The sequence below is a fragment of the Pseudophryne corroboree genome, chromosome 4 (assembly GCF_028390025.1).
Source record: "Pseudophryne corroboree isolate aPseCor3 chromosome 4, aPseCor3.hap2, whole genome shotgun sequence".
Taxonomy (NCBI): domain Eukaryota; kingdom Metazoa; phylum Chordata; class Amphibia; order Anura; family Myobatrachidae; genus Pseudophryne; species Pseudophryne corroboree.
Genome location: NC_086447.1, coordinates 754,930,046 through 754,957,515, shown reverse-complemented (window position 1 = coordinate 754,957,515; position 27,470 = coordinate 754,930,046). Strand labels below are relative to the sequence as shown.

The 27,470-nt window shown below is 41.2% G+C and overlaps 1 protein-coding gene across 1 annotated transcript in view; it reads right to left on the bottom strand.

Annotated features, from left to right (window-relative positions):
• LOC134911749 (bifunctional protein GlmU-like) overlaps positions 1–27,070 on the bottom strand; it is a 64,487-nt gene extending 37,417 nt beyond the window's left edge. Inside the window, exons 1-2 of the mRNA XM_063919800.1 lie at positions 26,967–27,070; positions 25,343–25,402 (exon numbers count right to left, since the gene is read on the bottom strand). Of these exons, the coding sequence (XP_063775870.1) occupies positions 25,343–25,402; positions 26,967–26,969 (63 nt within the window). The 5' untranslated portion in view covers positions 26,970–27,070. The remainder of the gene's footprint in view (positions 1–25,342; positions 25,403–26,966) is intronic.
• Positions 27,071–27,470: the final 400 nt, after the last annotated feature.

The following is a 27,470-nucleotide window of genomic DNA, read 5'->3' as shown; positions in this document are numbered from 1 at the left end:
TGGTCATCCCATATCTTTCACGGACTGTCCCATGGGCCAATCAAAAACTGGGAGTGGGGCTTTGCAGGTATCAGGGTGCGGGGCTGTGCTGTGTGTTGGTGCTCAGAACAGGAAAATAACCCTAACCATCAGGTGATTCTATACCACGATGGCGGGAAACCATCTGGTTCTCCAACATGGATGGGGGAAAAAAATTACATCGTCAATAAACCATCGATGATTTGGAAATATCAATGGCCATCCCTACATAGGAGAGATACACAGAGAAAGAGAGCTATGCATAGGAGAGAGATGCAGAGAAAAAGAGATATACCTGAGAGATAAACAGAAAAAGTGAGCTATACTTAGAGATACTCAGAGAAAGAGAGCTGTACATAGAAAAATGCACAGATAAAGAGGACTATGCATAGAAAGAAAGATACACAGAGAAAGAGAGCTATAAACACAAAGATACACAGAGAAAGCTAGCTATACATAGAAAGGCAGATACACAGAGAAAGAGCTATACATAGAGAGATACACAGAGAAAGAGCTATACATAGAAAGATACACAGAGAAAGAGCTATACATCGAGAGATACACAGAGAAAGCTATACATAGAGAGATACAGAGAAAGAGAGCTATACATAGAAAGAAAGATACACAGAGAAAGAGTTATACATAGAAAGATACACAGAGAAAGAGAGCTATACATCGAAAGATGCACTGATAAAGAGAGCTATACATAGAAAGATACACACACAGAGAAAGAGAGCTATAAATAGAAAGATACACAGAGAAAGCGATTTATACATAGAAAGATACACAGAGAACGAGCTATACATTGAAAGATACACAGAGAAAATGAGCTATACATAGAAAGATACACAGAGAAAGAGAGCTATACATAGAAAGATACACAGAGAAAGCTATACATAGAGAGATACACAGAGAGAGATATACATAGAAAGATACACAGAGAACGTTATACATAGAGAGATACACAGAGAAAAAGAGCTATACATAGAAAGAGAGATACTAAGCGAAAGAGAGCTACAGTATACGCAAAAATAAGTGAAAGATACATAGAGATAGAGAGCTATACATGTATATAACCCATTATTTTCAATGTGAGTTGCAGGCACTTAATGCAAACCAAAAGCAAGCAATTGTCTATAAAAAGTTTAACACACTAAATGTCACATAGTGAACTAGTCAATATCAGTAATTGCTCGTTGACTCTCATGTACACATTCTTCTGTTGGGATGGAAAATAGACGTATTTAATGAAAAGCAGAGACAGCTGTCATTATGTTTCTTACAAGAAGCAAAACTTCCCTTCTCTTTCTTTTTTTCTCATGTTTTACACAAATCAGACACCCTTATTAAGATTACAACACATTTCCTTCTACCAGTGATTAAAATTAACAATCTTTAAGACCTTCCCGTTTCCTTGGCAACCGATTAGAGTGTGACTCCTTGCCTTGGTAACTGCAATGAGGCCTTTTAAATATTCCACAGAGTACTTATTATCTATTTGCTTGCTCTCACCTCAATCTCACCTTTCCGTTAAACGCAGAATGCAACTCAATCCACTACAAGTAAAGACCAGTCTGAGAGTCTGATTAAAATTATCCCTGTCTGCCCTGACCTCCTTTCTCTGCAGGTGAGAGTGTCCCCATTCACAAGCTAAATGAAGCAGAAATGATAGAGTGTTTGTTTTCCTTTACTTTCCTTCAGCCTCCAGTAAATTTACAGCCACGAATATGAAGTGTTAATTTAATGTTCCCACTGAGCATCTCATTGTCAACAAAGGCTTCAAACCTTAAGAGAGGAAAAGGTTAGTTCATGCAGAAAATGACCCTTATGTTTTGATTGTCTTCTGGCATAGACAAGCAGCCAGCAGAAAGCAGAGGGCTTTGACTTCCAGCTTTAATGCATTTGATAGTGCCTAATGGAAGCCCTATACCTCATTGCCAAAAAAGGAATCACCTGTAATGCTCACTTATTTATCTTTGCAGTAATCTGCACAAAAACAAACAACGGACAGGGGTCTCTGTTATTCACTCCTGTGACTTATTTGACAGGAATAAAAACTTAAACCTTCCATTATCCCAAACTTAAACAGAAGCGTCTAGTGCCTCCAAGATTACTAGAGAGAATTAATGACAGAGTGAACCATGAAATTGCTTTTTTTTCACCTGGCGCTAACATCAGAGGTTGTGTAGATTGGCTCAGACTCCGACGCCCAATAATTAGTTATATGGGGGTCGCTGTATACACACAGGACATTTTGCATTTTATCCCATCATTTTATCCCATCATGTATGTATGTATGTATGTATGGCTGAGAGATAATTATGTTTTTTTATTTTGTTTCATAATTAAATTAAAAGTACTAGTTTTACTCACATTTTATATATTGATAATTTGTTTTATTTACATGTGTCATATGTTGTAACATCATGTACAAAATGTTATTTCTTTTGAATAGGCTTGTTGAATAAATATTAAAATAAGTTACTTCCCTACTTTGCAGCTGATGTATTCTGGTGTGGTTTTTTTTTTTTATTGTCGTTACAATAAATACCTTACCCTTATCATTGTGCTCAGTTCAGGCTGATGTGATATTTTGTCCCTCAACGTAATTGGTATACTTAAAACAAAAACAAATATATATTGGTCTAATGGTGGGTACACACTTGCCGATAAAGTTAACAACGTCACTCATTTTACCCTTCCTGAGCAACGTCGTTTACCATATTGACTAGTGTGTACGCTGCCCAACGACGAGCGATGCACGGCCCCGCAGGTCGTTAACGACCCTCGCTGTTGGCCATGCATGCAGCTCAATTTGGACTGCCATCCAAAAACTACATGCACGGGCCGGCCGCGGTGTGACATCACAGAGCGATATTGATTGCATATCTTTTCTGTACCTCTGTGATCAAAACTCACCAAATATCCTGCAGTATATACTGCTGCACCTGTGTATAATGCCTATATGAACCTTTTGGCTCATATATTGTGTGCGAATATGGCTTTAATACTAGCCAGTGCCTCCTGAGCCATTTACCTCACCGCACGTCCCTGCTATGTACATATACACCTGATTGGCTTTCTTTGGTCACGGATATCTGGTAAAAATTCAACTTTGATGTTTGTCATAAGATTGTCTATATGGAAAGAATACATTTGTGTGTGTGACAGATTACACTACAGTATGTTCCCTATTTTTTCTCCATATGTTCTGAAAAAATCATTCAAGTGGAATTCTATGTGGAGAATCTGGTGGAGCATATTAGAAAGCTATACAGAACCTGAAGGGAAGTATTGTTTGGATTTTCCTGCTCATTTGAGAAATCTGTCTGGTCTATCTATCAGAACTGGGTTTTACACTGTACATGGTTATTTGGGTGTAACCTTAACCAGCTGGCTGCTGCGATATATGGTCCTAATTGTGCCAGGTCTTCTCTTTCGTAATATTATCACATATTGGCCTAATGGGCAGGCGAAGGGATAGCTACTGTAGGAGAGGAAGCTGCTAAGGAGGAAGGAGCACACATAATTGTCTCTCGGTTACTGAAATTCTGTGCCAGATTTGTAATTCACCATGGCCAGAAGAGCTTCTTACCTATTTTGCATACTATGATATCTGGGATGTGTAAAGTCACCACCAGGCTGAATTGTGGACAACAGGGACAACTGTCCTGAGCCTCATTACAGAAGGTGGGGTGTCCAGGCCCAGAGAGGGCACACTGCTGCTGAACGTGGTTCCTGGTACCCATGTGCTCACATGTTAGCTCCATCTGTCTCACCTCAGTCTATTGCTGGCTGTATTCCCGGGGGGGGGAATTCAAATGTTATCGCACCCCAATCTCCCATCTAAAGTGATGGGAGATCGAGGGACTATATTCAAATGTCCCCTCCTATCGCGACTATCGCGCCCATTACACTCGGGTTTAGGCGTGCAAAGCATGTAAACCTGACTAAAGTAACGACACGAGCATGAAAAGACCCATTTGGGCACCCAAACAGGTCTCTTTACGTGCATTTCAGCTCGCTACCCCCGGAAGTAGCGAGCTGAAATTAACTTGTCGCGCCCGTTCGCAGTAACATTAGAATACTGCCGGTGGGTGCGAGAGGGGGTGAGAGAGGGGGGCTGAGATTTGGATCTCACCCCCAGTGTCAGTATTAGTAAATCTCATAAGTAAGGAAAGTTAAAATATGCGTTAATGAGATGAAAAAAAAACTTTTTTTATTGCAAGATATTAATACTATTAAATATAGAACGATACTGATAATTGAAATAATAAGGGATGTGTATATTTGGCTGGACAATATCTAGTAAATGCTAATTTTTTATAAGTATTTGTTTAGAAATGATTGTTTGAGGCTCAAGAATTTGTTACTTTAAATAACGACATGAACTATTTCAGACTATACCAGTGAACACTGAAATTAGTTACAGTTAATTTGAACAATACGTTTTTATCGTTACTTTTACTTTTTATGATCACACTCAAGGGATATCTGACTTCCTAGTTTCGATTTTATGGTCATGAAAAATTGCTGCCCAATAAAAACTAATGACATAAATGCCTTATCTTGTGCACACGTACTGAAACAATTTAAAGTTTACACCATGTGTCTTAAAATGTATGTGTTTTGTTATATAAAGCAAGAGAAATCACGTAAATGACTGAGATAAAATCATACAAGTTTAAGTACTATATAACAGGAATCTTTACGAGATATAGCCAGTGACTTTTTCACCTGACTTCTGAACTACTACTATTATTATTATTATTATTATATTATATTATTATCATTCTTTATTTATATGGAGCCACGGGTCTGCGGCACCTTACAGAGTACATAAACAAAGACAGTATGAACAGAACAAGAATAGAGTGACTTACAGTACAAAACATTGCAGAACATGGACAAGGGTTATAAGTGTTTCTGCAGCAGCAGTCATAGTTCCCGAATGAGCAGCGGGGGCAGCCAAACTCAAAGGTTTGGTGCTGCTGTTGGAAGTGGGAAGGAAATGATTGTATAAGTGATGAAAAGCTCACGAGGAAGGAGGGCCCTGCCCATGAGAGCTTACAATCTGAAGTTATTGCTGTCTTGATTATTCTCATCGCCATACTCTGATTTGAGGGCAACTGGTCAGGACTGTGAAGCTATCCTCATATTTATTTAGTTATTATTTATTATTTAACAGTTCCTTATAAAGCGCATCATATTCCGTTCGCTTTATAATTGGAACAACAGTAATAGAACAAAACTGGGTAAAAACAGACAAAGGTGGAGATTCAAATGTTTGAAAAGTCAGTTGGGAGTCTGTTTTTTTCCTATCTAATAGACAGGAAAAAACAGACACCCAACCGACTTTTCAAACATTTGAATTCCACCCATAGAGGTAGGAAGGTCCTGTTCGCAAGCTTACAATACAGTACATGAAAGCTGTAGCATGATGATTATTCCAGACAAGCATAAAGGGCAACACTGTGGCACAGTGGCCAGCTTTGATACATTGCAGTACTATGGCATTGAGTTTGATTCTTTACTATCTGCATGAAATTTGTATGTTCTTACGGTGTTTGCATGGGTTTAATCTATCGATAATGGACAGAAGCTGCACACTCTTCAAATGTATATTTCATTATTCTCAGAAGGTATATACACAACTACCTACATACTATAGATCAGTCTTTATTACCTGACATTATACTCCTTTGCTCATAGAGAAAATACCACTGTACTGTATATTATTATACCACAAGATGACCTATGCTGGCCACACTGTAAGTGCTAGATTACAATAATTCAGTATGGTAAAAACATTAATTTTGCATTTTATCACAATTTATACATTAGAAATAATTATTAAGAAGAGTATTCTTGATTATGCACATTATAGATGACATCCATGTTAAAAGTCTACATAATAGTATGTTACAGCTTGAAGGTCACTAATAGGATAAATATGCAGTACTAAGTTAAGTCCTAATGCTGAATTTACCATTCATTAAACCATTGAAATTGCCATTTTAATCTGAAAGCATTTTTATACTTTCTAAGTATCTTTCCTTTAGCAGATGATTTACCCTACAATTTACATGATAAATGTATAACCTTTATACACTAAATAAAAATATAGTTTAAACCATTCGCTGCGGCAGAGGAATGGGACTGGTCCTTCAGATATTCTGCAGAGGACGAGCTTCAATCGTCCTCCGTATCGAGGGGCTACAGAAAAAAATGTTTTTACCTTTCTCCTAATGACCGGCGGGTACCTCTGGCAGCGGTCGTTGGCACAAGCATGTGCGCTAATGTCACTTTGTACAGATAAAGGAAAATGAATAAAAATGCTAATTGCTGTTGGGAGAGACTTTAATTCCCTCCATCTCCCCAAACCCAGCACCTAGAAGCCCTGCTTTTCACACAATGTGCTCCTCATAGAGATTATTGCCTGGTGATCAGTGTGGTCACTAAGTGCCCTTCCACATCTATTATTGCACCCACACATCAAAGAGGGATGTCCCCCATTAAAATGATGTGGCCCCAGAGTAGAAACTGACCAGTGACGACCAGACAAAATATCTCAGCGCTACAAAAAAAATAGTTTTCCAAAGATGGGGGAAGGGCACAAGGTGCCATATCTGCCCCATACTGGCCTGCACACACATGTGTGGAGTGCACTCCAGTCCTAACACCCTATCTCCTATCCCCTTACTTGAAGGTGTTAAGCACCAGTGGGAATGCTTCTGCACATCCACGGTGCTCCATCTGCCATATAGTCGCAGAACTACATGGCTGTGTTACCTGCATACTGCTCTAGACTTTGGCCCAGATTTAGCAAGCCTTGGAGAGTGATAAATAGCACGGTGATAAGGTACCAGCCAACCGGCCCCTAACTGTCATTTTTCAAACACAGTCTGTGACATGGAAATAAGGAGCTGATTGGTCGGTACTCTATCACCGTGCTACTTATCACTCTCCAAGGCTTGATAAATGGGGGCTTTTATGTCTTACCGGATGGTTCTCTGCATATACCTTCTTACTCTGCTGTTACCATATGATACTGGGGTTATCGCTCTAACTCTGCATGCCACAATAAGCCCATAGCTTGTTTAATCAGGTGGCAGTTGATTTACCAACGGGCACAATACCGATGGTCATAATCCCGACAGCATTTGACCTACAGTCAAAATACTGTCACGGTCAAAATACCGGCATACTTTATGCCGACATGTTCAAAATGCAGACATAGTCAGAATACCGACATGTGAAATGCAGACATGTCAAAATGCCGAATCAGCTCTATTCTGATTCATGTGGTCACAGAGCTTTAGTTTATTGCCAGGGCTGTGTGACTAACAGAAGTTACCCAGGAAAAGCTGCTGCATGGAACACGCCCTGGGCTCCAGTGAAGTGGAGAGTGGGTCACACAAAGCTGGGAATGCTCCTTTAAATAGAAAAATAAAAAAAAAGTAATAATAATAATTCATACTGTTCATTTCCCAAAATAACACCAAACAATGTAACAATTGCTATTGTAATAATGAAGATTCAAAATGTAAAGCCACTTTTGGTCTTAAGCTGGGTACACACAAGGCGATTTTTATTAACGATATGGACGATAACACATTTCTGAATGATATTCTCTAGTGTGTATGCACTATTTTGTCAATGATGCGCGCTCCCGTGGGTCGTTGGCGAGGTCTTCTGTCATCTGTACATACAGATCAATTTTGACTATATCGTCGGACACAGCATGTTGATGAATGCTTACCCTTAAAACCTGACCGTTAGGGTGCCTTGAGGACTGAGTTTGGGAACCTCTGCACTAAGGTAACTGTTTAAGGCCACCTGACTGGAGAACAGATAGAATAAGTGGCTGAAGATGGAGTAGAAATGCTAAGGTTGATACCATGAGGTCTCTTCTTGATGTAAAAGTCCTGAACTTCCTGTAAGTCAGGTCTGATTTAGAATAGGGAAGAATGAGATATGTTACAGTGATAGGGGAGGCCAGGTGTTATTTAAGGTAGGAAGGGAATGATTACCACCATTATCGGGGTGGGGCCATGATGAAGCAATTTAGCACAAACTGCATCATCAAGCCCCTGACCTGCCCACTTCTTAAATGTACACTTTTCCTGGCATCTGAAAGAGTCGCCCGAGATTTGGGTGTCACTCCCATACATTCCGGGAGAGTAGACTAGTATGCCCCATCCGTGGTGACTGGCGCTCCTCTATGGTAGGGTATAACTACTCCGGCATAAGACTAATGTGCAGACCCTCCAACTCAATGAAGAGGGAGAACCCTGGGGTACGTGTAGGGTGCAGACAAGACTTGTTGCTACTGAGTGTATCTGACTCTGCTAAAGAGGTGGCACTCAAGGAATACTGTCTACACTTAATTTGATTAATTAGAGGGGAAATAACATTTAACAAACTCTCCTCCCAAGAAGAAATGGGCCTGTGATAAGGAAATTGGCATGTTTGGCCCTTCTGTAACACTTGTTTTAAGTTGTGGTGCTAAAAACAAAATGTATAGTAAGCTTATATATATAAAGAGAATTCAATTCAGAGCCCTATAATCTACTTGAGTGTTATGATGAAATGCACAGCTTTAGGCAATTTGAGTCCTACTGGCTCTTTATAAATAACATTATTATTATTATTATTATTATTATTATTAATCTCATGACTATCCATACTTTCTACTACATGATTAATAAAAGCAACTTGCCCCTCATCAACATCCACTGGACTTTAAATCACAATTTACAGTCCTTTAGGGGGGTACACACGGAGCGATGTTCACTTAATTTCTTAGCAATCTGACTAGATTGCTTATAATTTAAGAACACAACGCTCCGTGTGTATAGGTGCCGGCGACAGCGACGCACGTCCCCGTGCATCACTATTGTCGGCTCTAGATTGGGCATACATGCATGCCCAATCTAGTGAGATCGCTCATTTCACCGCTGGGTGAAATGATCAGTCCCCACGTCCCCATCCCCCCTCGCTCAGCTGATCATGGGGGAGAGATGTTTGCTGATCATGGGGGAGAGATGTGTGCTGAGCGGTCTGTAATAGATCGCTCAGCACACATCTCTGGGAGAAATCTCCCGTGTGTACCCCTCTTTTGTCCTTTTTATTTGGAAGATCTGCCCCAGTAAAGCTGATACAGTTATTGATCTGATTTACTCTTCTTTTTTCCTCCCTTTATTCCCTTTATGCCTATGACAGAGTTCCCCTTATGGGCATTTGCTATATCCAAGATCAAAGAGGGGCGCAGGTTTAAAATTTGTGAATGGAGCCATAATTCTTATGAGTGGCTGTATGTCTGACTAGCTGTTCTACCTGTTGTTCGCACAGGAGTTTCTGATATTCAAGGTTGTAAATATCAATGAGTGTTAAAAATTTGCTAAATCTATAGAGCTGTAAATTTGAGATGTCTTAATGTAAGTAAATATTAATCCATGGTTCTTGGCGTTACCCGAGGAGCACCCGTAGCAGGTACGGTAAAAAGTGACAGGACCATTTTTGTCGTTTATTAAATTCTACCCACTGGAGGTGCAATCCAAATTTTGATCCAGTTGTCTGTTTGGGCATTATAGTTCACGCAACGCAAGCCACACATCCGTAATGACATCATTATGTCAACCCCCTTTTCATCGCCTTAGGTGAGGGCTATTAAAAATCTAATTACGTAGTTTTACTATTTCCTACCTGAAGAATACCTATGTGAAATATCAGCTTCCTAACATATCGGGAAGAGAATTAACGATGAGTCAGGGAGTGAGTGAGTGAGTGAGTGAGTGAGTGAGTGAGTGAGTGAGTGCTTTCGCAATTATATATATATATATATGTTGCAGCTCAGAGGCATATATATATATATATATATATATATATATTTTATATATATATATATATATATATATATATATATATATATATATACATATATAAATATATAAAACTGGTTTCCATTAACTCAGAGGACATGGAAAAAAGAAGTCCTTTTACATGGATAAAAATGCCCCGCGACCCCTACCAATAGGGAATAACCCCATAAATGTGCTTTCTTCACACACTGAATATGAATCCGTCCCGCTCTTTCCACCATAAGATCAACTGCGTGTTGCTAAATTGGACATTAATCCTGTCTCTCAGTACTACATTTAGAACACCATGCTGTCTTCTGACTGAATGAGCCTTGGTGATTGCATGTACTGTATGTGTTTGTGCATGTCTGTCTGGTAGGGAAATTAAATTCAACCCTGGTATCCGCATGTCTGTGTGGGTCTCTGCAGTTGTAATCTCTGCAGGGCTAGAGACTGATGTGCTTAGAAAATATCACTGCACAGCACTGTGGTATATGTTGCCACTATAGAAATGAAGGATAATCATGATAATAATGTCAATATTTCCTCCTCTTGTTAATTGTGGGCAGTGTTGCTTTAGTAGATCAGGTATTCTGTAACTGAACCATTATTGTTTATAACATTAGTTTCCCTCTGAAAATAATTGGATGATCCATCGATACACATATTGTCCCAAAGGGAAGTCTTAGACAAATGCTTTCCCCAGGAGTGTTTGATTGACAGGACTCATTCACAATACACAGGATGCTTTGTCAGGCAATGTGGAAATCATATATCTACCTTTCCCTCTAATTGCTGCAATTCCACCCAACTCTCTGCTTGTCAATAATGAATGACCCACAGCAATATTCTACATAATTATGTCATTAATTGACTGATAGGGGATCCCAGAAATCTGTGACAGGGATACAGAGTTCTTCATTTCCAGGTCAGAGGTCATTAGAGCACAAAAGTGATTATCACTTAAAAGCCAGGATGTGACCTGTGACCAATGGGTTTTATGTAGCTGGGCACAGACATCTGTAATCACACCAAGTAGCTATCACAGGGGATTATTATTGAATTATCTAGAAATGCAGAGCTAGAACAAGGGATAGGCAGGAGAGGCAGCTGCATAGGGCTTCAGTGGCAAACTCAGGATTTCTAGATGGGGGTTTCCAAATGTAATCCACAGTCTCCCACTATGCGGAACATGGAATACAGTATTAATATTTTACTCTGTGGACTGTATATAATATAGACTGTATCAAACATATTTAAATAATATAAATAAAATAAGTGGTCAGGAAAATGTTAAACATAATATAATAAATATACAAACATAATAGAACCAGTAACGCAGTTTCTAAGCACCCATTCTCCCACCTCATGGTAAGTCTCCTGTCTCTTCATCCTGGTAGATACTCTCTAGTCCACTGCACTGATTGAGGACCACACACACAGCAAACTTGGTCGAAGAAGCTGCTACCACTGTGCAGCAGCTCTGCTCTGTCCCTTAAACTGCACAATGTGGCAGCAGCTCTTGTAATCATATTATATACCATTGCTATTGTCGTACTCTGAGCCACTTGCCAAGGGGAGGAGGGTTTCTGGGCAACCGGAAGCCCCCCCTGCGTTTGCCTATGGGCTTCGCACCAGGCTGAGCATGGAGCACTATTGTGTCCTGCATCAAATATGTTGTATGTCAGCTCCACACTTGACAATGACTAGCAATGCCGCCACCTTGTTTCACACGGTATCCGGACTCTGGGTCGACACCACTTAAGTCGACACCCATTAGGTCGACACCAGAACTCATGTCGACATTATTGCATGTCGACCTTGTTCATGTCGACCTAATGGCCGTGTTGACCTATTTCTAGTGTCGACCTAGCCACTTTCGACCAATAGGTGTCGACCTAATGGGCGTCGACCTAGACACTGTCGACCCTGAGTCCCATACCCGTTTCACACATGGAATTAGATTAATTTACCTTAAACTTTACCACACAGTATAGGTCATTGATGTCATACATATGTGTGGAGGTGCAAAGGAATAAGTATAGCTTAGCTGTTGTGCCTTTAAATGTACCCCTGATAATTTCAGAATTTATTAAAATAAGCATCTGAAGACTTGTCTAGAGCATGGAAGCTACTGTACATCTGCAATCAATCAATCAATATATATATATATATCTATATACATATTATATATACAGTAAGTTACGTACATTTTACTTGACAGCTTCTGTGTGTTAAACAAAATACAGAGGACACTGGGGGTCATTCCGAGTTGATCGTAGCAGCACAGCTACGATCATGCACTCAGACATGCGGGGGGATGCCCAGCATGTCAGTGCCGGCCCTCTCCCCCCACCCCCGCAGAAATGCAAAAGCATCGCACAGCGGCAATGCTTTTGCATTTGAATAGTAACTCCCGGCCAGCGCAGCTCCTGCGGCTGGCCGGGAGAGCCTCTTCGCTGCCCGGGTCGCAGTGGCTGCGTGTGACGTCACGCAGGCACTGCAGCTCGCCCCCCAGAGGTCCAGCCACGCCTGCGTTGGCCGGATCACGCCCCTTAAATCTAAACTCTGTCTGCACATGTTATATCTGACCCCCCCCCCCCCCCCTCCCCTCTGCAGTGCACATGGTTTTGCCCGACTGCTAACAAATTTGCTGCTGCAATCAACTCTGAATTAGGCCCATAAAGCATGGGATTTTCATCAACGATCAGAGTACGTCTGTCATAATTTCTCTCATAATTTCCAGCTCCAGTTCATCAATTATCAGCGTACTTCTGTTATAATTTCCAGCTCCGATTTATGTCTAAACTTTAAATATGGAGAATACCTAAAAAACCATACGAAATAATAGTACACCACAAACTTAGTGAAAACTTTATAACTTTCACTGAGATTTGTTTTATATTTCACATTGTTTTGTTGTTTGGGTGTGTACACACGGTGAGATTCGGGCTATGCCTGATTCTCACTATGCGACAGGGGCTAGCTCGGCACATAGTCAGTATCGCAAGCACATAATGAGTGTGCTTGCGATGCTGACTATGGCCCTCATTCCGAGTTGTTCGCTAGCAAGCTGCTTTTAGCAGCTTTGCACACGCTAAGCCGCCGCCTACTGGGAGTGAATCTTAGCATAGTAAAATTGCGAACGAAAGATTAGCAGAATAGCGAATAGACACTTCTTAGCAGTTTCTGAGTAGCTCCAGACTTACTCGGCAACTGCGATCAGTTCAGTCAGTTTTGTTCATGGTTTGACGTCACAAACACTCCCAGCGTTCGCCCAGACACTCCCCCGTTTCTTCAGACACTCCCGCGTTTTTCCCAGAAACTGTAGCGTTTTTTCGCACACACCCATAAAACGGACAGTTTCCGCCCAGAAACACCCACTTCCTGTCAATCACATTACGATCACCAGAACGAAGAAAAAACCGTGAGTAAAATTCCTAACTACATAGCAAATTTACTTGGCGCAGTCGCAGTGCGAACATTGCGCATGCGCAATTAGCGGAAAATCGCTGCGATGCGAAGAAAATTACAGAGCGAACAACTCGGAATGACCACCTATGTGTGATTTTGGCTAAGTGTCAATTTTGACTATCTCTTCTATAGAGATAGTCAAAATTGACTTGCCTGCACAGTCTATCTATTCTTGCGATGTCGACCGCGCGGGACCGTGCATCGGAATCGAATTGGGATCGCAAGGTGACTGTCACCTTGCGATCTGCACTAACTTTTCTTTAGATTTTGACTATATAGTCAGAATCGTAAGAAAGAATCTCACCGTGTGTACACACCCTACTGTTGTTTTATTTATTTATTTATGTATTTATTTATTTATTTCATTTGTTGTTGTTGTTTTGGCAGGATCATTTCTACACTTCTCTATGTTTAAAAAATAGTATTTCTTTGTTCTACTATCTACTAAAGCATACAAGTCTAGCTGTCGGAAAATACTTATTTGACTTGCATAAAGTAGGAATTCCATCAAGCATCTGCAGGTTATGTAACCTGGGCATCTCCATGTGTTATAGAACCAAACCCACCTCCCCCAGCACCAGCTGAGAGGGCATTAAAGGGGTGGCATTTCAGCTGCTGGGTTCATTAGGCTGCTACAAGGAATGCAATTGAAGAAAATACCTGATTTCAGACATAAAAAGAATATTTTTCACAGTGCTGCATAATTAAAGTTGAAAATGTCAGTTCAATGGTATATTGCGGTGACAGCAGTAACATCAGTGGGATCCTCTATGAACATAATCACGTCACTGAAAGCATTTTATTCCAAGACATCCTTGGGGGTTTATGCATATTTTACAAGATCTATTGTGCTTTACATTTCATGTTTGTTTTTTTAATATGTAAATGTGTATTTGAAGAATCAATTTATGTTGGTAAAGCACGCTGGACCTATAGCTTGTAATAATTGCTCTGCTCTACGCTGTAACTAAAATTCATAGATGTAGAGAAATCAGGATACCGCAAAAATCTGTTAATGATCAAAAGTGTTGCAACTAGAGGCTCAGTGACTCAGTGCACAAGTATACCAACACCATACAAAAAACTGATTATTCAGCTATTCACGGGAACAGAACTATTGATTCAAACTAACAAAGAAAGCTGTATACATCTCAGTGGCTGGGAAAATTGATTTTCCTTCTTCCATTTTTTGCCTTGAAGTTCCTTTAGGCATTTAATCTTTCCTCAATTCAACTTTTCCAATTTTTCCCATGAATGCAAAAATAATTATAAGTTTGTACAAAAATAAAAAAAAAATGGACATAGAAAAAAAAAAATTTTTTTTTTGCTCATGTTGTCTATAATTGAACTCCAGGTAGCAAGGCTTGGAATTTAAATATAAAACAGGAGAGAAGATTGTGCTTCTGAAGGAGAGAATGATAAAGGGTGTATATGACATTTCTACACATTGAAGGTAAAGATATCAGAGACACCGGGAGCGGGCAGAGCCTGCTGGGAATTTAATAATATTGCTTCACTTGAAGACATACATACTACTCTATTAAAATGTGCGGTTAATATACTGTATGTTGTTATAGAATGCATAGGGGGAGATACACAGTTGTATGCAAGTCCGTTCTGTGGAGAGATTGGCACTGCTCATGTGACCATGTCAAGCATACACAATTATGAAGTACTGTGGGCAATTCAGAGTCATACACATCTCAGATGCAGCTCACTTGTGGCTCAATAGGTGCAACTGGGTGGCAATGGGGCATTCATATGTAGGATCAGTGTCATGGGCAAATAGACAAAACTGCACACTGGGTGGCTCAAAGTATGGGCTAACATAGCCATCACTCAGTGTAGCGAAGCCTGGAAGGGCCCCAGCCATGGGATGCGACCACAGGCAGATGGGCTCTCCCTGACGCGTTCCCATCCCATGAGACCATAGGTACGGCTCCTAATGCAGCATGTTTATGAGTCCGACCACAAGAGGAAATACTTTCTTTTTCTGTTGCCGGCTGGACTGTAATGTCAGTGATCTGTGACCACCAACATCACGTGTGGCTTGTGCGCCCCAGAATGCCTTGCAATCGGCTTTCTGGAGGCGGAGTTCTGAGTGCAGCAAATGTGCTTGGAGGGAAACTTCAGGAACGGATTTCTGCAGGGCACAGTCAGAGCAGGCTGATGTATGATCCTCAGCTCCTCGTAGCACTCTTTGCTGCCCAGAGGGGACAGATCGGTCCCCTCTGAGCTGCTGCCACATGCTCCAATTCACTCTGCCATGTATATATGGGACGGAAGCATGGGGAAGGGGGCAAATAGAGGAAACCATAACCAGTGACTGTCATCACCTAGAGCCACTGGTTTGGGCGTGGAAGGAGGTATACTATTGGGAGAGATCAAAGCAAACAGGAATATGCACAGGTGGCGGGATAATATTGGGGGCTATCAACATTACCGGGGAGGAGGAATGTTATGTGGTGTCAATTGTTACAGAGCATTCTATAAAAATAAATAAAAAATGCTTAAGGATTGGGGAGGGATGATGCTAAATCGATCTTCTAGACATGTCCACAGGGTGGCGCTAAACACCTCCTGGGGGTAATTTCAGCAAAGATATTATTCAATATTTGCCTATTACAGCCTGGATGTGCGTCGGGAGCTGCTGGGGGTTGTAGTCTAGCTCGGTAATTTGCGCTCTGTAAATAGCGTGAAACCTGTATCCGTTTTAAACTGCAATTCCCGAAAGACTGTAGAACTTCTCTTTGTGACATAAACTCTCCATGGCCTATACACCCACACTCCATTCACGCCATCTTATCTAAAATAATGACACAGACAACTGAATTGGCAGTAAAAGGGGTCGGCTTTTTATTGAAAGGGGTTCGATTTAGTTTAACTAATTGTAATTTAAGATGAATCTAAAGTATGATGGCAGGGGAAGAATGGCCAAGTTTAAGTAGAAACTTCAACAATAAACTCAAACAACAGGGCCAACTGCCCAACAAAACAAGGATGAGTCAACTGCCACCATCCTTGCCTATGCGACTCACAAGGGAAGGCTCAATCATCCAACCCTTACCGGGACATATCCATAACCGATGAGGCCATCTGCCCACATCGGCATCGACTTGAAGCGACAGCCCAGCCACAGAGAAGGGAAAGGGCCCACCTGGACCAGTGGTGCCCCTTGACTGACACTGCTATCCATGCCTAACTTCCTCCATGACTGAACTGCTCCCCAGGGAAACGCAAAACCCAGCCTAAACCATCAGCCAGAAGCCGTTCTGAAACTGGACACCCAAAACCAAAGATGACACATAAAGCCATTCCCAAGCAGGAAGTGGGGGAGGGTAACGTCCAGAAGAAAGAAACAGCCTTATTTTCAGAACCCAGCTTAAAACATCACAAACACCTTCTGCAATTCACAGACCCAACCACAAGGCACAGCAGCCCAATCTACAACCCCTCCCAACAAAAACCTTAACCCCAGTGTGTCCATATAGAGTGTGAGTATACATAGCCGGGAGGTTTATGACACTACTGTCATATGGTAATGCCCTCTGTGTTCTTTCCTTGGAATGGCGGAGCCTGAGAGGGCCCAGCCTAGGATGGAGGCTGGAAGCAATGAAAAGTGAGAAGGAGGCTGGGACAAGGAGGCATCTAATAAGGTAATTTTGCTGGTGCTGATATGATTATTGAAGGGGGGGAGAAATGCTTGGAGGGGTAGATATTAGAGGGGTAGGGGGTGCTGTAACCAGACCTGCCCCACAGACTCTCACCCTGTCACCGTCCACATCTGCCCCACAAACTCTCTCAGCCCGTCACCCACCACATCTGCTCCAGCAGACTCTCTCACCATGTCAATTACCTGACCTGTCTCCACATTACACAGGCAAGTGGGAAGGGGCACACTGTATAACCCATTTTTAAGGACTCCACCCCACCACCTTGTTTTCTGCCATTTGGGCCACGAGGTCCTTGCAAGGGCAGCACGGCCCTTTAGACCCTGTTGGATGTTGCCCTATTGTTGCTGTTTGCGAAGGGGCCCCCATAACATTCAAGCTTCAGGGCCCCAAAAATGTAGGTCCGCCATTGCTTGGGGTCAGTGCAGCTGGAGAGAAGTGTCCATCTCTGAAATTGGTGAAAATCCACATTTATTTTCCCTGCAATGTTTGGCTATTGTCGGCAGTGATTGAGAATACAAATTCTTAGTAAATTACCGTGTTGTATAAAATAACAGCCGCGTTTGACCGATGGTCTATTGATTCGTATTTGTGTGGTCGGCAGTGTATCTCAATACAAATAGCCCCAAACACTGCTGAGATTTGTGTTTAGTAAATACCCAAGATGACACTTAGAAAAAAAAAGCACACTCGAATGGATTCGGGACCTTAGTAAATTTCCCTAATGGTGTATTTATTACTGCACCAAATAGCAGCATTCCCAACCTCTGCAGGTTTTAGTGATATCCAGGCTTAAGCACGGATGGTTAAATCAAAATAACCGAGGTACTAATTAACTCACCTGTGCTGAAGCATGGATATCATTAAACTTGGACTGTTAGTGTGTCTTGAGGACCGAGGATGGTACACTGCTTGCCATATGGTGTTGTGAATATGTCAGCTATCTGGTAGCTATTGAACATGCAGATTTTCAGGGTAAATCATTCAAGAATACAGAAACCAGCTCTACTGAGATTCAAATACACTGGCTCTTGGGGCCGCAAAACAATGACACATTTCGGATTATAGTGCCTAAAAGGGACAACATCACTACAGTAAACCATTTTTCCCTGTGTATATAAATAGACCATACTTACCTACTTTTGAATCTCCTCTACAGTAGAAGCCTGAAGAGGAGACGCCGTACCATAAATTTGGAAGGCGGGGCCGGCTCTGGCATCATTAAGCCCCACTTCGGGAAAAACACTGCAATTCGCGGGAAGTTGGCGGGGCTAAAATGTTACATTTCGAATCATTCTAGCACCTCCCCACAGACACCATAATGCCGGAGATTCTCTCTTTATCCTGCCCGCTTCACTAAGGTGCGGACAGGATGCAGGAGATCTGCCTGCTCTTCCAGAAGTGCGGGGGGCTAGCCCAAAAATCAAGAGCCCCCCGCAACTTCTGGGAGAATAGTTCAACATTGCACACAGACACAGTCAATGTAACATTTACCTTAAATCAGAGAAAAAATGATCTGTGTATTTTTCAGTATTTAATGTGTGGGGTTGGGAGAGAAGCAAAAACTCTGTGTAAGTCGTAGACTGCTCCATTCTCCTCTACCCTTTACTCCCAACCTCCCCCCCCCCCCCCTCCTTTCTTTTTCACTGCGGGACTAATCTTATAAGCCTAGTGACATTGGCGTTTCTATAATGGGTGCAGTGTGTGGCCCCCAGGTCCAGGGGGGCCCACTCCGCACACACTGCACCCATTTGCTTAATACTTACCTCTCTGAAGTCCCCCGTCAAAGCCATCCCTTTTTTTCGGCAGCACAACAGAGTGTGAACACTAGGGGGAACAAACTCTATTGCGCCTGCTGAAAACTCCAGAAAGATAGCATGGCGGCCATTTTCCCAGAGTTTCGAGCATGCGCATTAGCAAAATCTTTGGGAAAATGCCCGCCGCGCCGTGTTCTCGGAGGTTTGCGCATGCGCAATAGAGTCTGTTCTCAGACTCTATTGCCGCTGCCGCGGAGAAGGATGGCACCGCCGGGGGTATCCAGAGAGGTAAGTATTAAATCCTGTGCATCAGTCAGAGAGGAGGGGGCCCCTGAAGCAGAAGGCTGCACACGGGCCTCCTCCTCTCTTAAAACGCCCCTGCCTAGTGATGGTTATCAATTTGGGAGAGTTGATGGTGTCATCCTATTTTTTTATTTGTTTTAAAAAAAATAATTCACTTTTTAACTTTTTTTTATGCATAATACAAGCCTGCACTTATCCAGTTGATCTGTTCGTGTGCTGTAAACCACAGCAGGTTTGAGGTTGGTTGGCAGGCAATTTTGCCAATGGTTTTACAGTAGGTTAGGGGTTTTGAAATTGACGGGATCGATGGAAAGTTCTTTTCAGAAGCATACACCGGCCTGTAGTAAATAAATACAGTATTGTAAGCTTAGAACCCACCATCAATTGGCAAAGGATCCCATCATTTCCAGAACCCCAGCAAACCAACTACTATTTAAATCTTACGCTTTTTCTGCGGTCTAAATATTTTTTTGGGTGATACTGATAGGCATATATTTGAAATGAACTTTGGCCTCAACAAATTGGCTGCCATTAATGTTCGTACTTATTTTGTAACTTTAGTGCAGAGTTCTTATTTATGTTTTGGCTCTAGTTTTTATTTGACCTCTACTTCATACATTAGATGGTATTTCTTAAGTAGCATCAAAAGGCCCCACTCCGGTAATTACCGTTTGTACAGTCTGATAACCGCACAAGCACATTTAGCAAACTGGATCCAAATACAGAAGTCAAGTAATAGTGGTTGCTATCAATATACGTTTTCTTTTTGCAGGCATAAACTCTTATTGTAGCTGTGTTTCTTGATACATTGCCTTGAAAAATTATTTCTTATTGCTGCGATATGCTTTTATAAGAAATTATAATTATTGAGGCTAAAATGCAAGGATAATAAATATGCTTCTAGGAGAAAGACAGAACACAGAGAGAGGGGCAGATTTATTAACCTGGAGATGGCATAAGGAAGTGATAAACCAGTGGTAATGCAAGGTGATACACGCACCAGCCAATTAGCTTCTAACTGTTAATTTACATATTGAAGCTGATTGGCTGGTGCGTGTATCACCTTGCACTTATCATTGGTTTATCACTTCCTTATGCCTTCTCCAGGTTAATACATCTGCCCCTCATGAGTTCTTACCTGTCTGTTCCAGACGCCGTGGTGGTCTCCAAGGCTTCCTGTCTCCCCACCATCATTATACTGCGGAGGAGGCTGCTGACACCAGACACCGGGGGTCACACACACACACACACACACACTCACACACACACACACACACACACACACACACACACACACACCAGGGGTCATACACAAACCTGATAGGGGGTCCCAGGGGTCACACTCACACATACTTGCACACACTGCTGCTACAGAAGACCAGCCTGTCGGGATGCGGTGGAAGAAGACGGCACTTCAGAAGTTTAGTAATTAAAGACTAGTTAAGCTAATTTGAACAACGATTTTAGGAAAAATCAGACTTGCTCTAGGGCTGTGAGAGAAAAAAAAGATGTAGTGATGACTACAGAAATCGCCACAGCTCATTTTCTCTCCTTCAATTGAACATGAAAAATCCCACGCTGTGGTTTTTTTTCAAAAATCCATGCACAATTGAATATGCCCCATAGTGGGAAGAATGGCTTATCATGAGATTTAGGGGTATATGTACTAAAGGTAAATTTCCAATGATTTTTATCAATTTCAAATCGATCTAAATTGATGCAGCACTTCAGGGGCTTAAGGGGAGATGTACTAAGCAGTGAAAAGATAGGAGACGTGAGCCAGTGGAGAAGTTGTCCACGGCAACCAATCAGCATTGAAGTAAAATTTATAATTTGCACACTATACAATACGTAGCAGCTGATTGGTTGCCATGGGCAACTTCTCCACTGGCTCATTTCTCAACTCTTATCACTGCTTAGTATATCTCCCCCTTAATCAAACATTTACTCAAATTTAAAATCAATATTAAAAAATCATCCGTTAGTGAATGTGCGTTTTAGCCCCTGACACATAACACTGATTTAGATTGATTAAAATCGACGTTAAGTAAATTTACCCCTAAGGAGCAGATTTACTAAAGGGTAGATTGTTAAATCACTGTACTTCTTGTGGGTTTTCTGGCTGTTTTGAAACATTATGATTTACTAACTGCAAAACTAATGAAAAACCACCTGAAACATGACAGTTTAGAAACCGCCATCAGACACATACTTAACCCAAATGTCCTTTATTATGGAATAAAAACACAGAAAAACCACCAGATAAACCTGCGCACAACAGACGTAGTTGTGATTGGCAAGATGCTGTTTGAACTATTGAACTATGCGGCCAATCAGAATGTGAGGACTCCCAATACATTTATAATGACAGCATTCATTATGCATTGATGAAAAAGGAAAATAACGTTAATAATACTTTTATGGGGGCAATATTATTTTATTACTATAATTAGATGTAAAAATAGTGGTTCATTTGATTAAGAGCAATATTATGTTTTATTATATTAAATTAATATGATGTAAATGCAAAAGATGGCAAAAAAAAAAAAAAAAAAAAAGATGCCCACTCACAGCTTTACCACAAGGCTTGTCCTGAAATGACAAAATATCTAAAAATGGCAACATGTTTACCAGGGGCGTAAGTTTAAACTAGACGCCCGGAGGCGAATTAGACAATGGTGTGCCCCCCACTCACACAGCCTCATATGTGCACACACATACAGAGCCACACAAAGAGACACATATACACACACAAAGCCATATACAAAGACAATCACATATGCAGAGAGCCACATACTGTATACACACACACACACACACACACACACACACACAACCCTATATACTGTACATACATATGCACACACATAGCCCCATATACATACATACGCACACATATAGCCCCAGATACATACATACACACAGCCCCATATACGCATACTGCCCCATACGTGCATGCACATACAGTAGCACCATATTATAAACACACAGCCATATATACAGGATAGATAGATATATATAGATAGATAGAGTATATCCACACAGCCCCATATATATACACACACAAACAGTCCCATACACATATATAGATAGATAGATAGATAGATAGATAGATAGATAGATATAGATATAATTATATATGTGTGTGTGTGTGTGTGTGTGTGTGTGTGTGTGTGTGTGTGTGTGTGTGTGTGTGTGTGTGTATATAGATATATATACACACACACACACACACACACACCCATATATATATGCTATGTGCTGTTTAGTGATCTTTATTACACTTCTTTGAAACTGAAAGTCTCTGGGTGCCGCTGGATGTTTTGATCATCAATACCTTGTCTATCCTTAACCAGAGGGCACCGGAGCTGATATCTTAATGTGTGGGAGTGCCGGTACATGAAACGATAGATAGATAGATAGATAGATAGATAGATAGATAGATAGATAGATAGATAGATAGATAGATACACACACACAAAGCCCCATATACACACACACAGCCCCATGTATAATATATATACACACAGCCCCATATAGACACACACACAATCCCATATACTGTATATACACACACACAAAGCCCCATATATTATACACACACAGCCCCATGTTTATACACACACAGCCCCATATAGACACACACACAACCTCATGTATATATATACACACACAGCCCCATATAGACACACACAGCCCCATGCATATACACACACAGCCCAATATAGACACACACACAGCCCTTTGTATATACACACACACACAACCCCATATAGACACACACACAGACCCATGTATATACACACAGCCCAATATAGACACACATCACAGCCCCATGTATATACACACACAGCCCCATATAGACACACACACAACCCCATGTATATACACACATACAGCCCCCTGTATATACACACACAAAACTCCATATAGGACACACATAACCCCATGTATATACACACACAGCCCCATATAGACACACATACAGCCCCTGTATATACTGTACATACACACAGCTCCATATAGGATACACACAACACTATGTATATACACACACACACACACACAGCCCCATATAGACACACATACAGCTCCATATAGGATACACACACACAACACTATGTACATACACACATACAGCCCATGTCCCTAAAATTACAGCCACCGCTGCTGCTCCTCACCAATAGAAGAAGCATTTCCTGACAGCAGCTCATGAGTCCCGACTTCAAGCTGACTCTCTGAGCCAGGGGTGGGGAGATAGCTGTTGGGTGACGAGCGGGCAGGGCTGTGAGGAGGCGGCGTATTGCCTGACACACTGCCGGCCAACCCCTACCTGCCCCTACTGAAATTATGGCGTGCGCTGCTCTACACTGCGCCGCTGATCAAAGTGCTCTCATGCTGCGCACAGAGGCTGGAGCTCAGCAGAGGCAATGGAGACGGTCAGGCCGGGTGCCCACTTCAGAGCTGGAGCCCGGCGGCGACCGACTCCATTGCCTCCGGAACTTCCGCTACTGATGTTTACAGTGAAATGCTGCGAAAAGGGTGAAATTTTACATGCCAATTTCTCTATTCTTTTCAAATAGAGCCCTTAGCCTGAACATTAAACTGGTGCTTCATATAGACTATAAATAACAAGCAACAGAGAAGCAGAAAAGCTGTTCAGCCTACTTTCAGGTACCACTGACTGGCAGACAACGGTTGTTTACAAAATGGACACTGTAGCTTAGTGTGGTAAGGGAAGAGTTACAAAGAGACAGGCTCCCAGCAATCAGACCCTTCCCCATGTGTCCCTCCCCAGATATTCACCTCACCGCACATCACTGCCAGAAGGTAATGAAATGTAAATTAAGCTCTGTTGAAGCATGAATGACTCTACAAGTGGTGCTATTGGTTGAAGAAGGGTACACTCTGTTTGCACTGAAAACTGCCTTAAGGATAAGTCATAGGAATGGGGATCTAGCACCACCAGTTGTAAGGACTAGGCTGACCCCCTCAAACATAATAATTATTCTTAGCGGAAAATAAGTCAAAAGTTGTGTGATCCATAAAACAATATGTGCACTTTTAGTTAAATACTGAGCAAGGATAATGATTCTAAGGTAGCTATTAGCTTTCCCTTCTATGCAATGAACACAGAAAGAGGACACCTAACTCTAGCAATGTCTAAATGCAATGGGGTTCTTATCCTTGGCTGCATAATATCCTCTCCTAATCAGACCTGCCTGTGTCCACTAACTCCAACTTCCCCTGTACTGCAATGACTGACCTTTTCACAAGGGAGTGACTTTGACAATCTTAAACAAAAAACCCTGAGGATCTAGTGCTAAAGACCAATAAACGCATCGGAAGACTCACCATTTTCCCAAAGGGCCGAGAAATGGCCATTATACTCTACAGATTTTATTTACAGGAGTTCACAGTATAATATGTTCATGTCATGCATATATCAAATAGTTATATGGTTTAGCACAACAATAAGGACTTAGGGGCCTATTAATTCAGTGCTGTTTTCTTCGGCTAGCCGAAAAACTGCACTAATTTGACATTAGTGTATTCGATTGCACCCTCAAATTCGCCAAAACACGTGTTTTTCATCTGTGATGGTTTTTTCCTCGAGTCGAAAAAACGCATGGGCATTGAATATGTCGATTGTAAATTCGACCTATAAACAGCCGAAAAGTGACGTTTTCCGCCTGGACGAAAGAACCGGCACTAAATGAATACGCCCCATAGAAGGCTAGAAAGTATATTAGGGATAATACATATAAATATTGACTGATAATATTAGCGCATAGACCAAAACTAAAGCTAAAGCTATACTACATAACTACATGCCTTTTGTCAGATGAATGCTATTTAAAAAGCTTCAAACAATGAACAGAGTATATCCAGGGGCGCCAGAAGCTCCAGTGGGTCCAAGTATGGAGAAGGGGCGTGGTCAACTCAGGGAGGTGTGGCCAGGCTCACTCATTGGTGGTGTGGCCAACTCAGGGAAGTGTGGTCAGGCCCTTCCCTGGTAAATAGTATCTGCCCCCTCCCCTCCCCCTCCCCCCACACCGGCTCTACTGAGTATATGAAGACTATCTATGGGGGTGTTCAGGAGGCTGAGGACCATTGAAAAAAGAACGTGAACAGCTCTGATAAATGAATTTCAAAACCAGTAACACATTATACAGGTGTAACAGATGCTAAGAAAAACCTGCAATCCTGGCTATTTGCATTAATTAAAGATAATTGAACATAATGAATGACCAACCTGAATATAGGCAGATGCGCCTGATGCCAGCAGCAACATTCCGAGGTACTGCACTGCGCCCTGCCACAAGAATTCACTGTTATTCACTCTTATTGCTCTCAGCAAATTGAAATCAAAATAATGTGAAATATTTCAAAAGTCTCTATAAATCTTAGTTTAGCAAAATTTCTCTATTCAAATTGTAATTTTTTTAATATTATTTTTGTTTATATACTGTAGTTAATGTTAAGAATTTGATATCAATCACTTACAAAAGATGATCCTTTTATCACGATACATAACAAGTAGGAAATGTTACTGGCATTTTGGCATAAACAGCCCATACAATTTTGAAATGAAAAAGAATTCACAATGTGGAATATAGGGCTATACATTTTGGGCCTGGTTCAGAGTTCTACTTAAACCGGAAGCTGAGGCCATTTGGGGGATTGTTTTACAAAATGGGGGTGCGTTCCCCCCTCATTAAGCAGGCATGAATCAGCCAGGGTTTGCATGTCCCGACGCAGAATTCCTGGCCCCGGCAGAGCAGTTCCAGCGGCCATTCTGAGATAGCTTAGGCTTACTCAGACCATCACAACCGATGGTGATCCAAAGCACTTGGATCTGCAATGACTGCAGGAGGTGTCTGGTTTTTTCCTGCGGCACTAGCAGACATTTGCATCCCTGCTACGTTCAAAGACGCAAAAGTAATGAAAAACAGCATTCACCTCTGAAACAGGCCTATTGTGTTATTTTTAGCTGTAAGGTACTGTACAGTATATATTATAAAATGTATGTTACAGTAAAAGTGCTTAGGATAGATACAACTTTAGCATGGACAGGAGTGATTGATGAGTTCATTTATTACATACTTACCCTGCAGTCAACCATGCTTTCTATTCCCTTTGGCCAGCAGCAGTTGGTCACTTCAGAGCTGACTATATAGCTTACTCTCATATACTGTATACTGTACATTTATAAATGCAGCCCAGCCACAGAGCGTTCAAAATCAGTGACTCAATTACTAAACAGGATGTTTTAAAGTTACCTAATTGACTTTTAATTGTTACAATAATAAACCCTGTTCATTCCAATAAAAATCCTAATGCACATCTGCTTATTCCAGTACATAATAGAATAGCTCAATGATCAAGTTACTTGTGCAATATTACCAGTTTTTTTTTATTATACTGACAACTTTGTTTGTAAAATAGGGACTCGCACTAAAAAAAAAAAAAAAATAGGGATTGCAGGAACCATTCATGCTCAGCCCCATCTAGAAGCCAGTCCGAGTTTTACAAAACCAGAAACAGCACCATTAATTGATTACCAATAATCCAAGAGTTAGTTACCAATCATACATTTGTATGCCTGATCTAAGAGTTTGCAGTATAGTGTCAGTAATGGGGGAAATACATAGCGTGCTTAATACGGAAAGGAATGTTACTGTAAAATGCACTTTTACATATGGCAACAAAATCAGCGATAAATACATGCACAATGTTGCTCTAATTTAACACGTGTTTATTCTACCTATAAAACATTTCCAAAGCGTTGAGCATTTTTAGATCTCATGAAATAAGCTTATCCGATTCAAGGTTTAGAATGAATTCATCTTAGAGGAGACAGACAACAGTAAACTCACCATGACTAAATAGCAGAACCAGTGTTTGCTTTTGGGTGACACACACTTGTGGCTGAGCTGTTGTTGTGTTAAAAGACTATTAGTCGTGGTCTAAAGGTCATATGTGACGCAACATCTTCTGGTCAGACATCAATTTAAACTGAAAGATTCCAAGTGCCATCTGCTGGATTAACAGGGATTGGTATAGTGGATAAACCAGCAGGGTTAAAAACAATCATTCCTTTTTGTCTGCACTCAGTGATGTGCAAGAATGACATATATTGTATAAAGGTTCATTTCCCCTACTTTCTAATAGGACACAGTACTGATCATGTGTCTCTAAGCCTAATTTCACTTGATATAATAAATACTAATAAGTAAATAATTTAGAAATAAACGTCTTTACGGGTTTGTTCATACATTTCATTTTATTTTTTCAGTTTATTTGTAGCATTGTTCATGGTACAATACCTAGCACTGCTTTCCAATGTATTCAGTGAGGTAGACAAAATATTCATGTTTTTC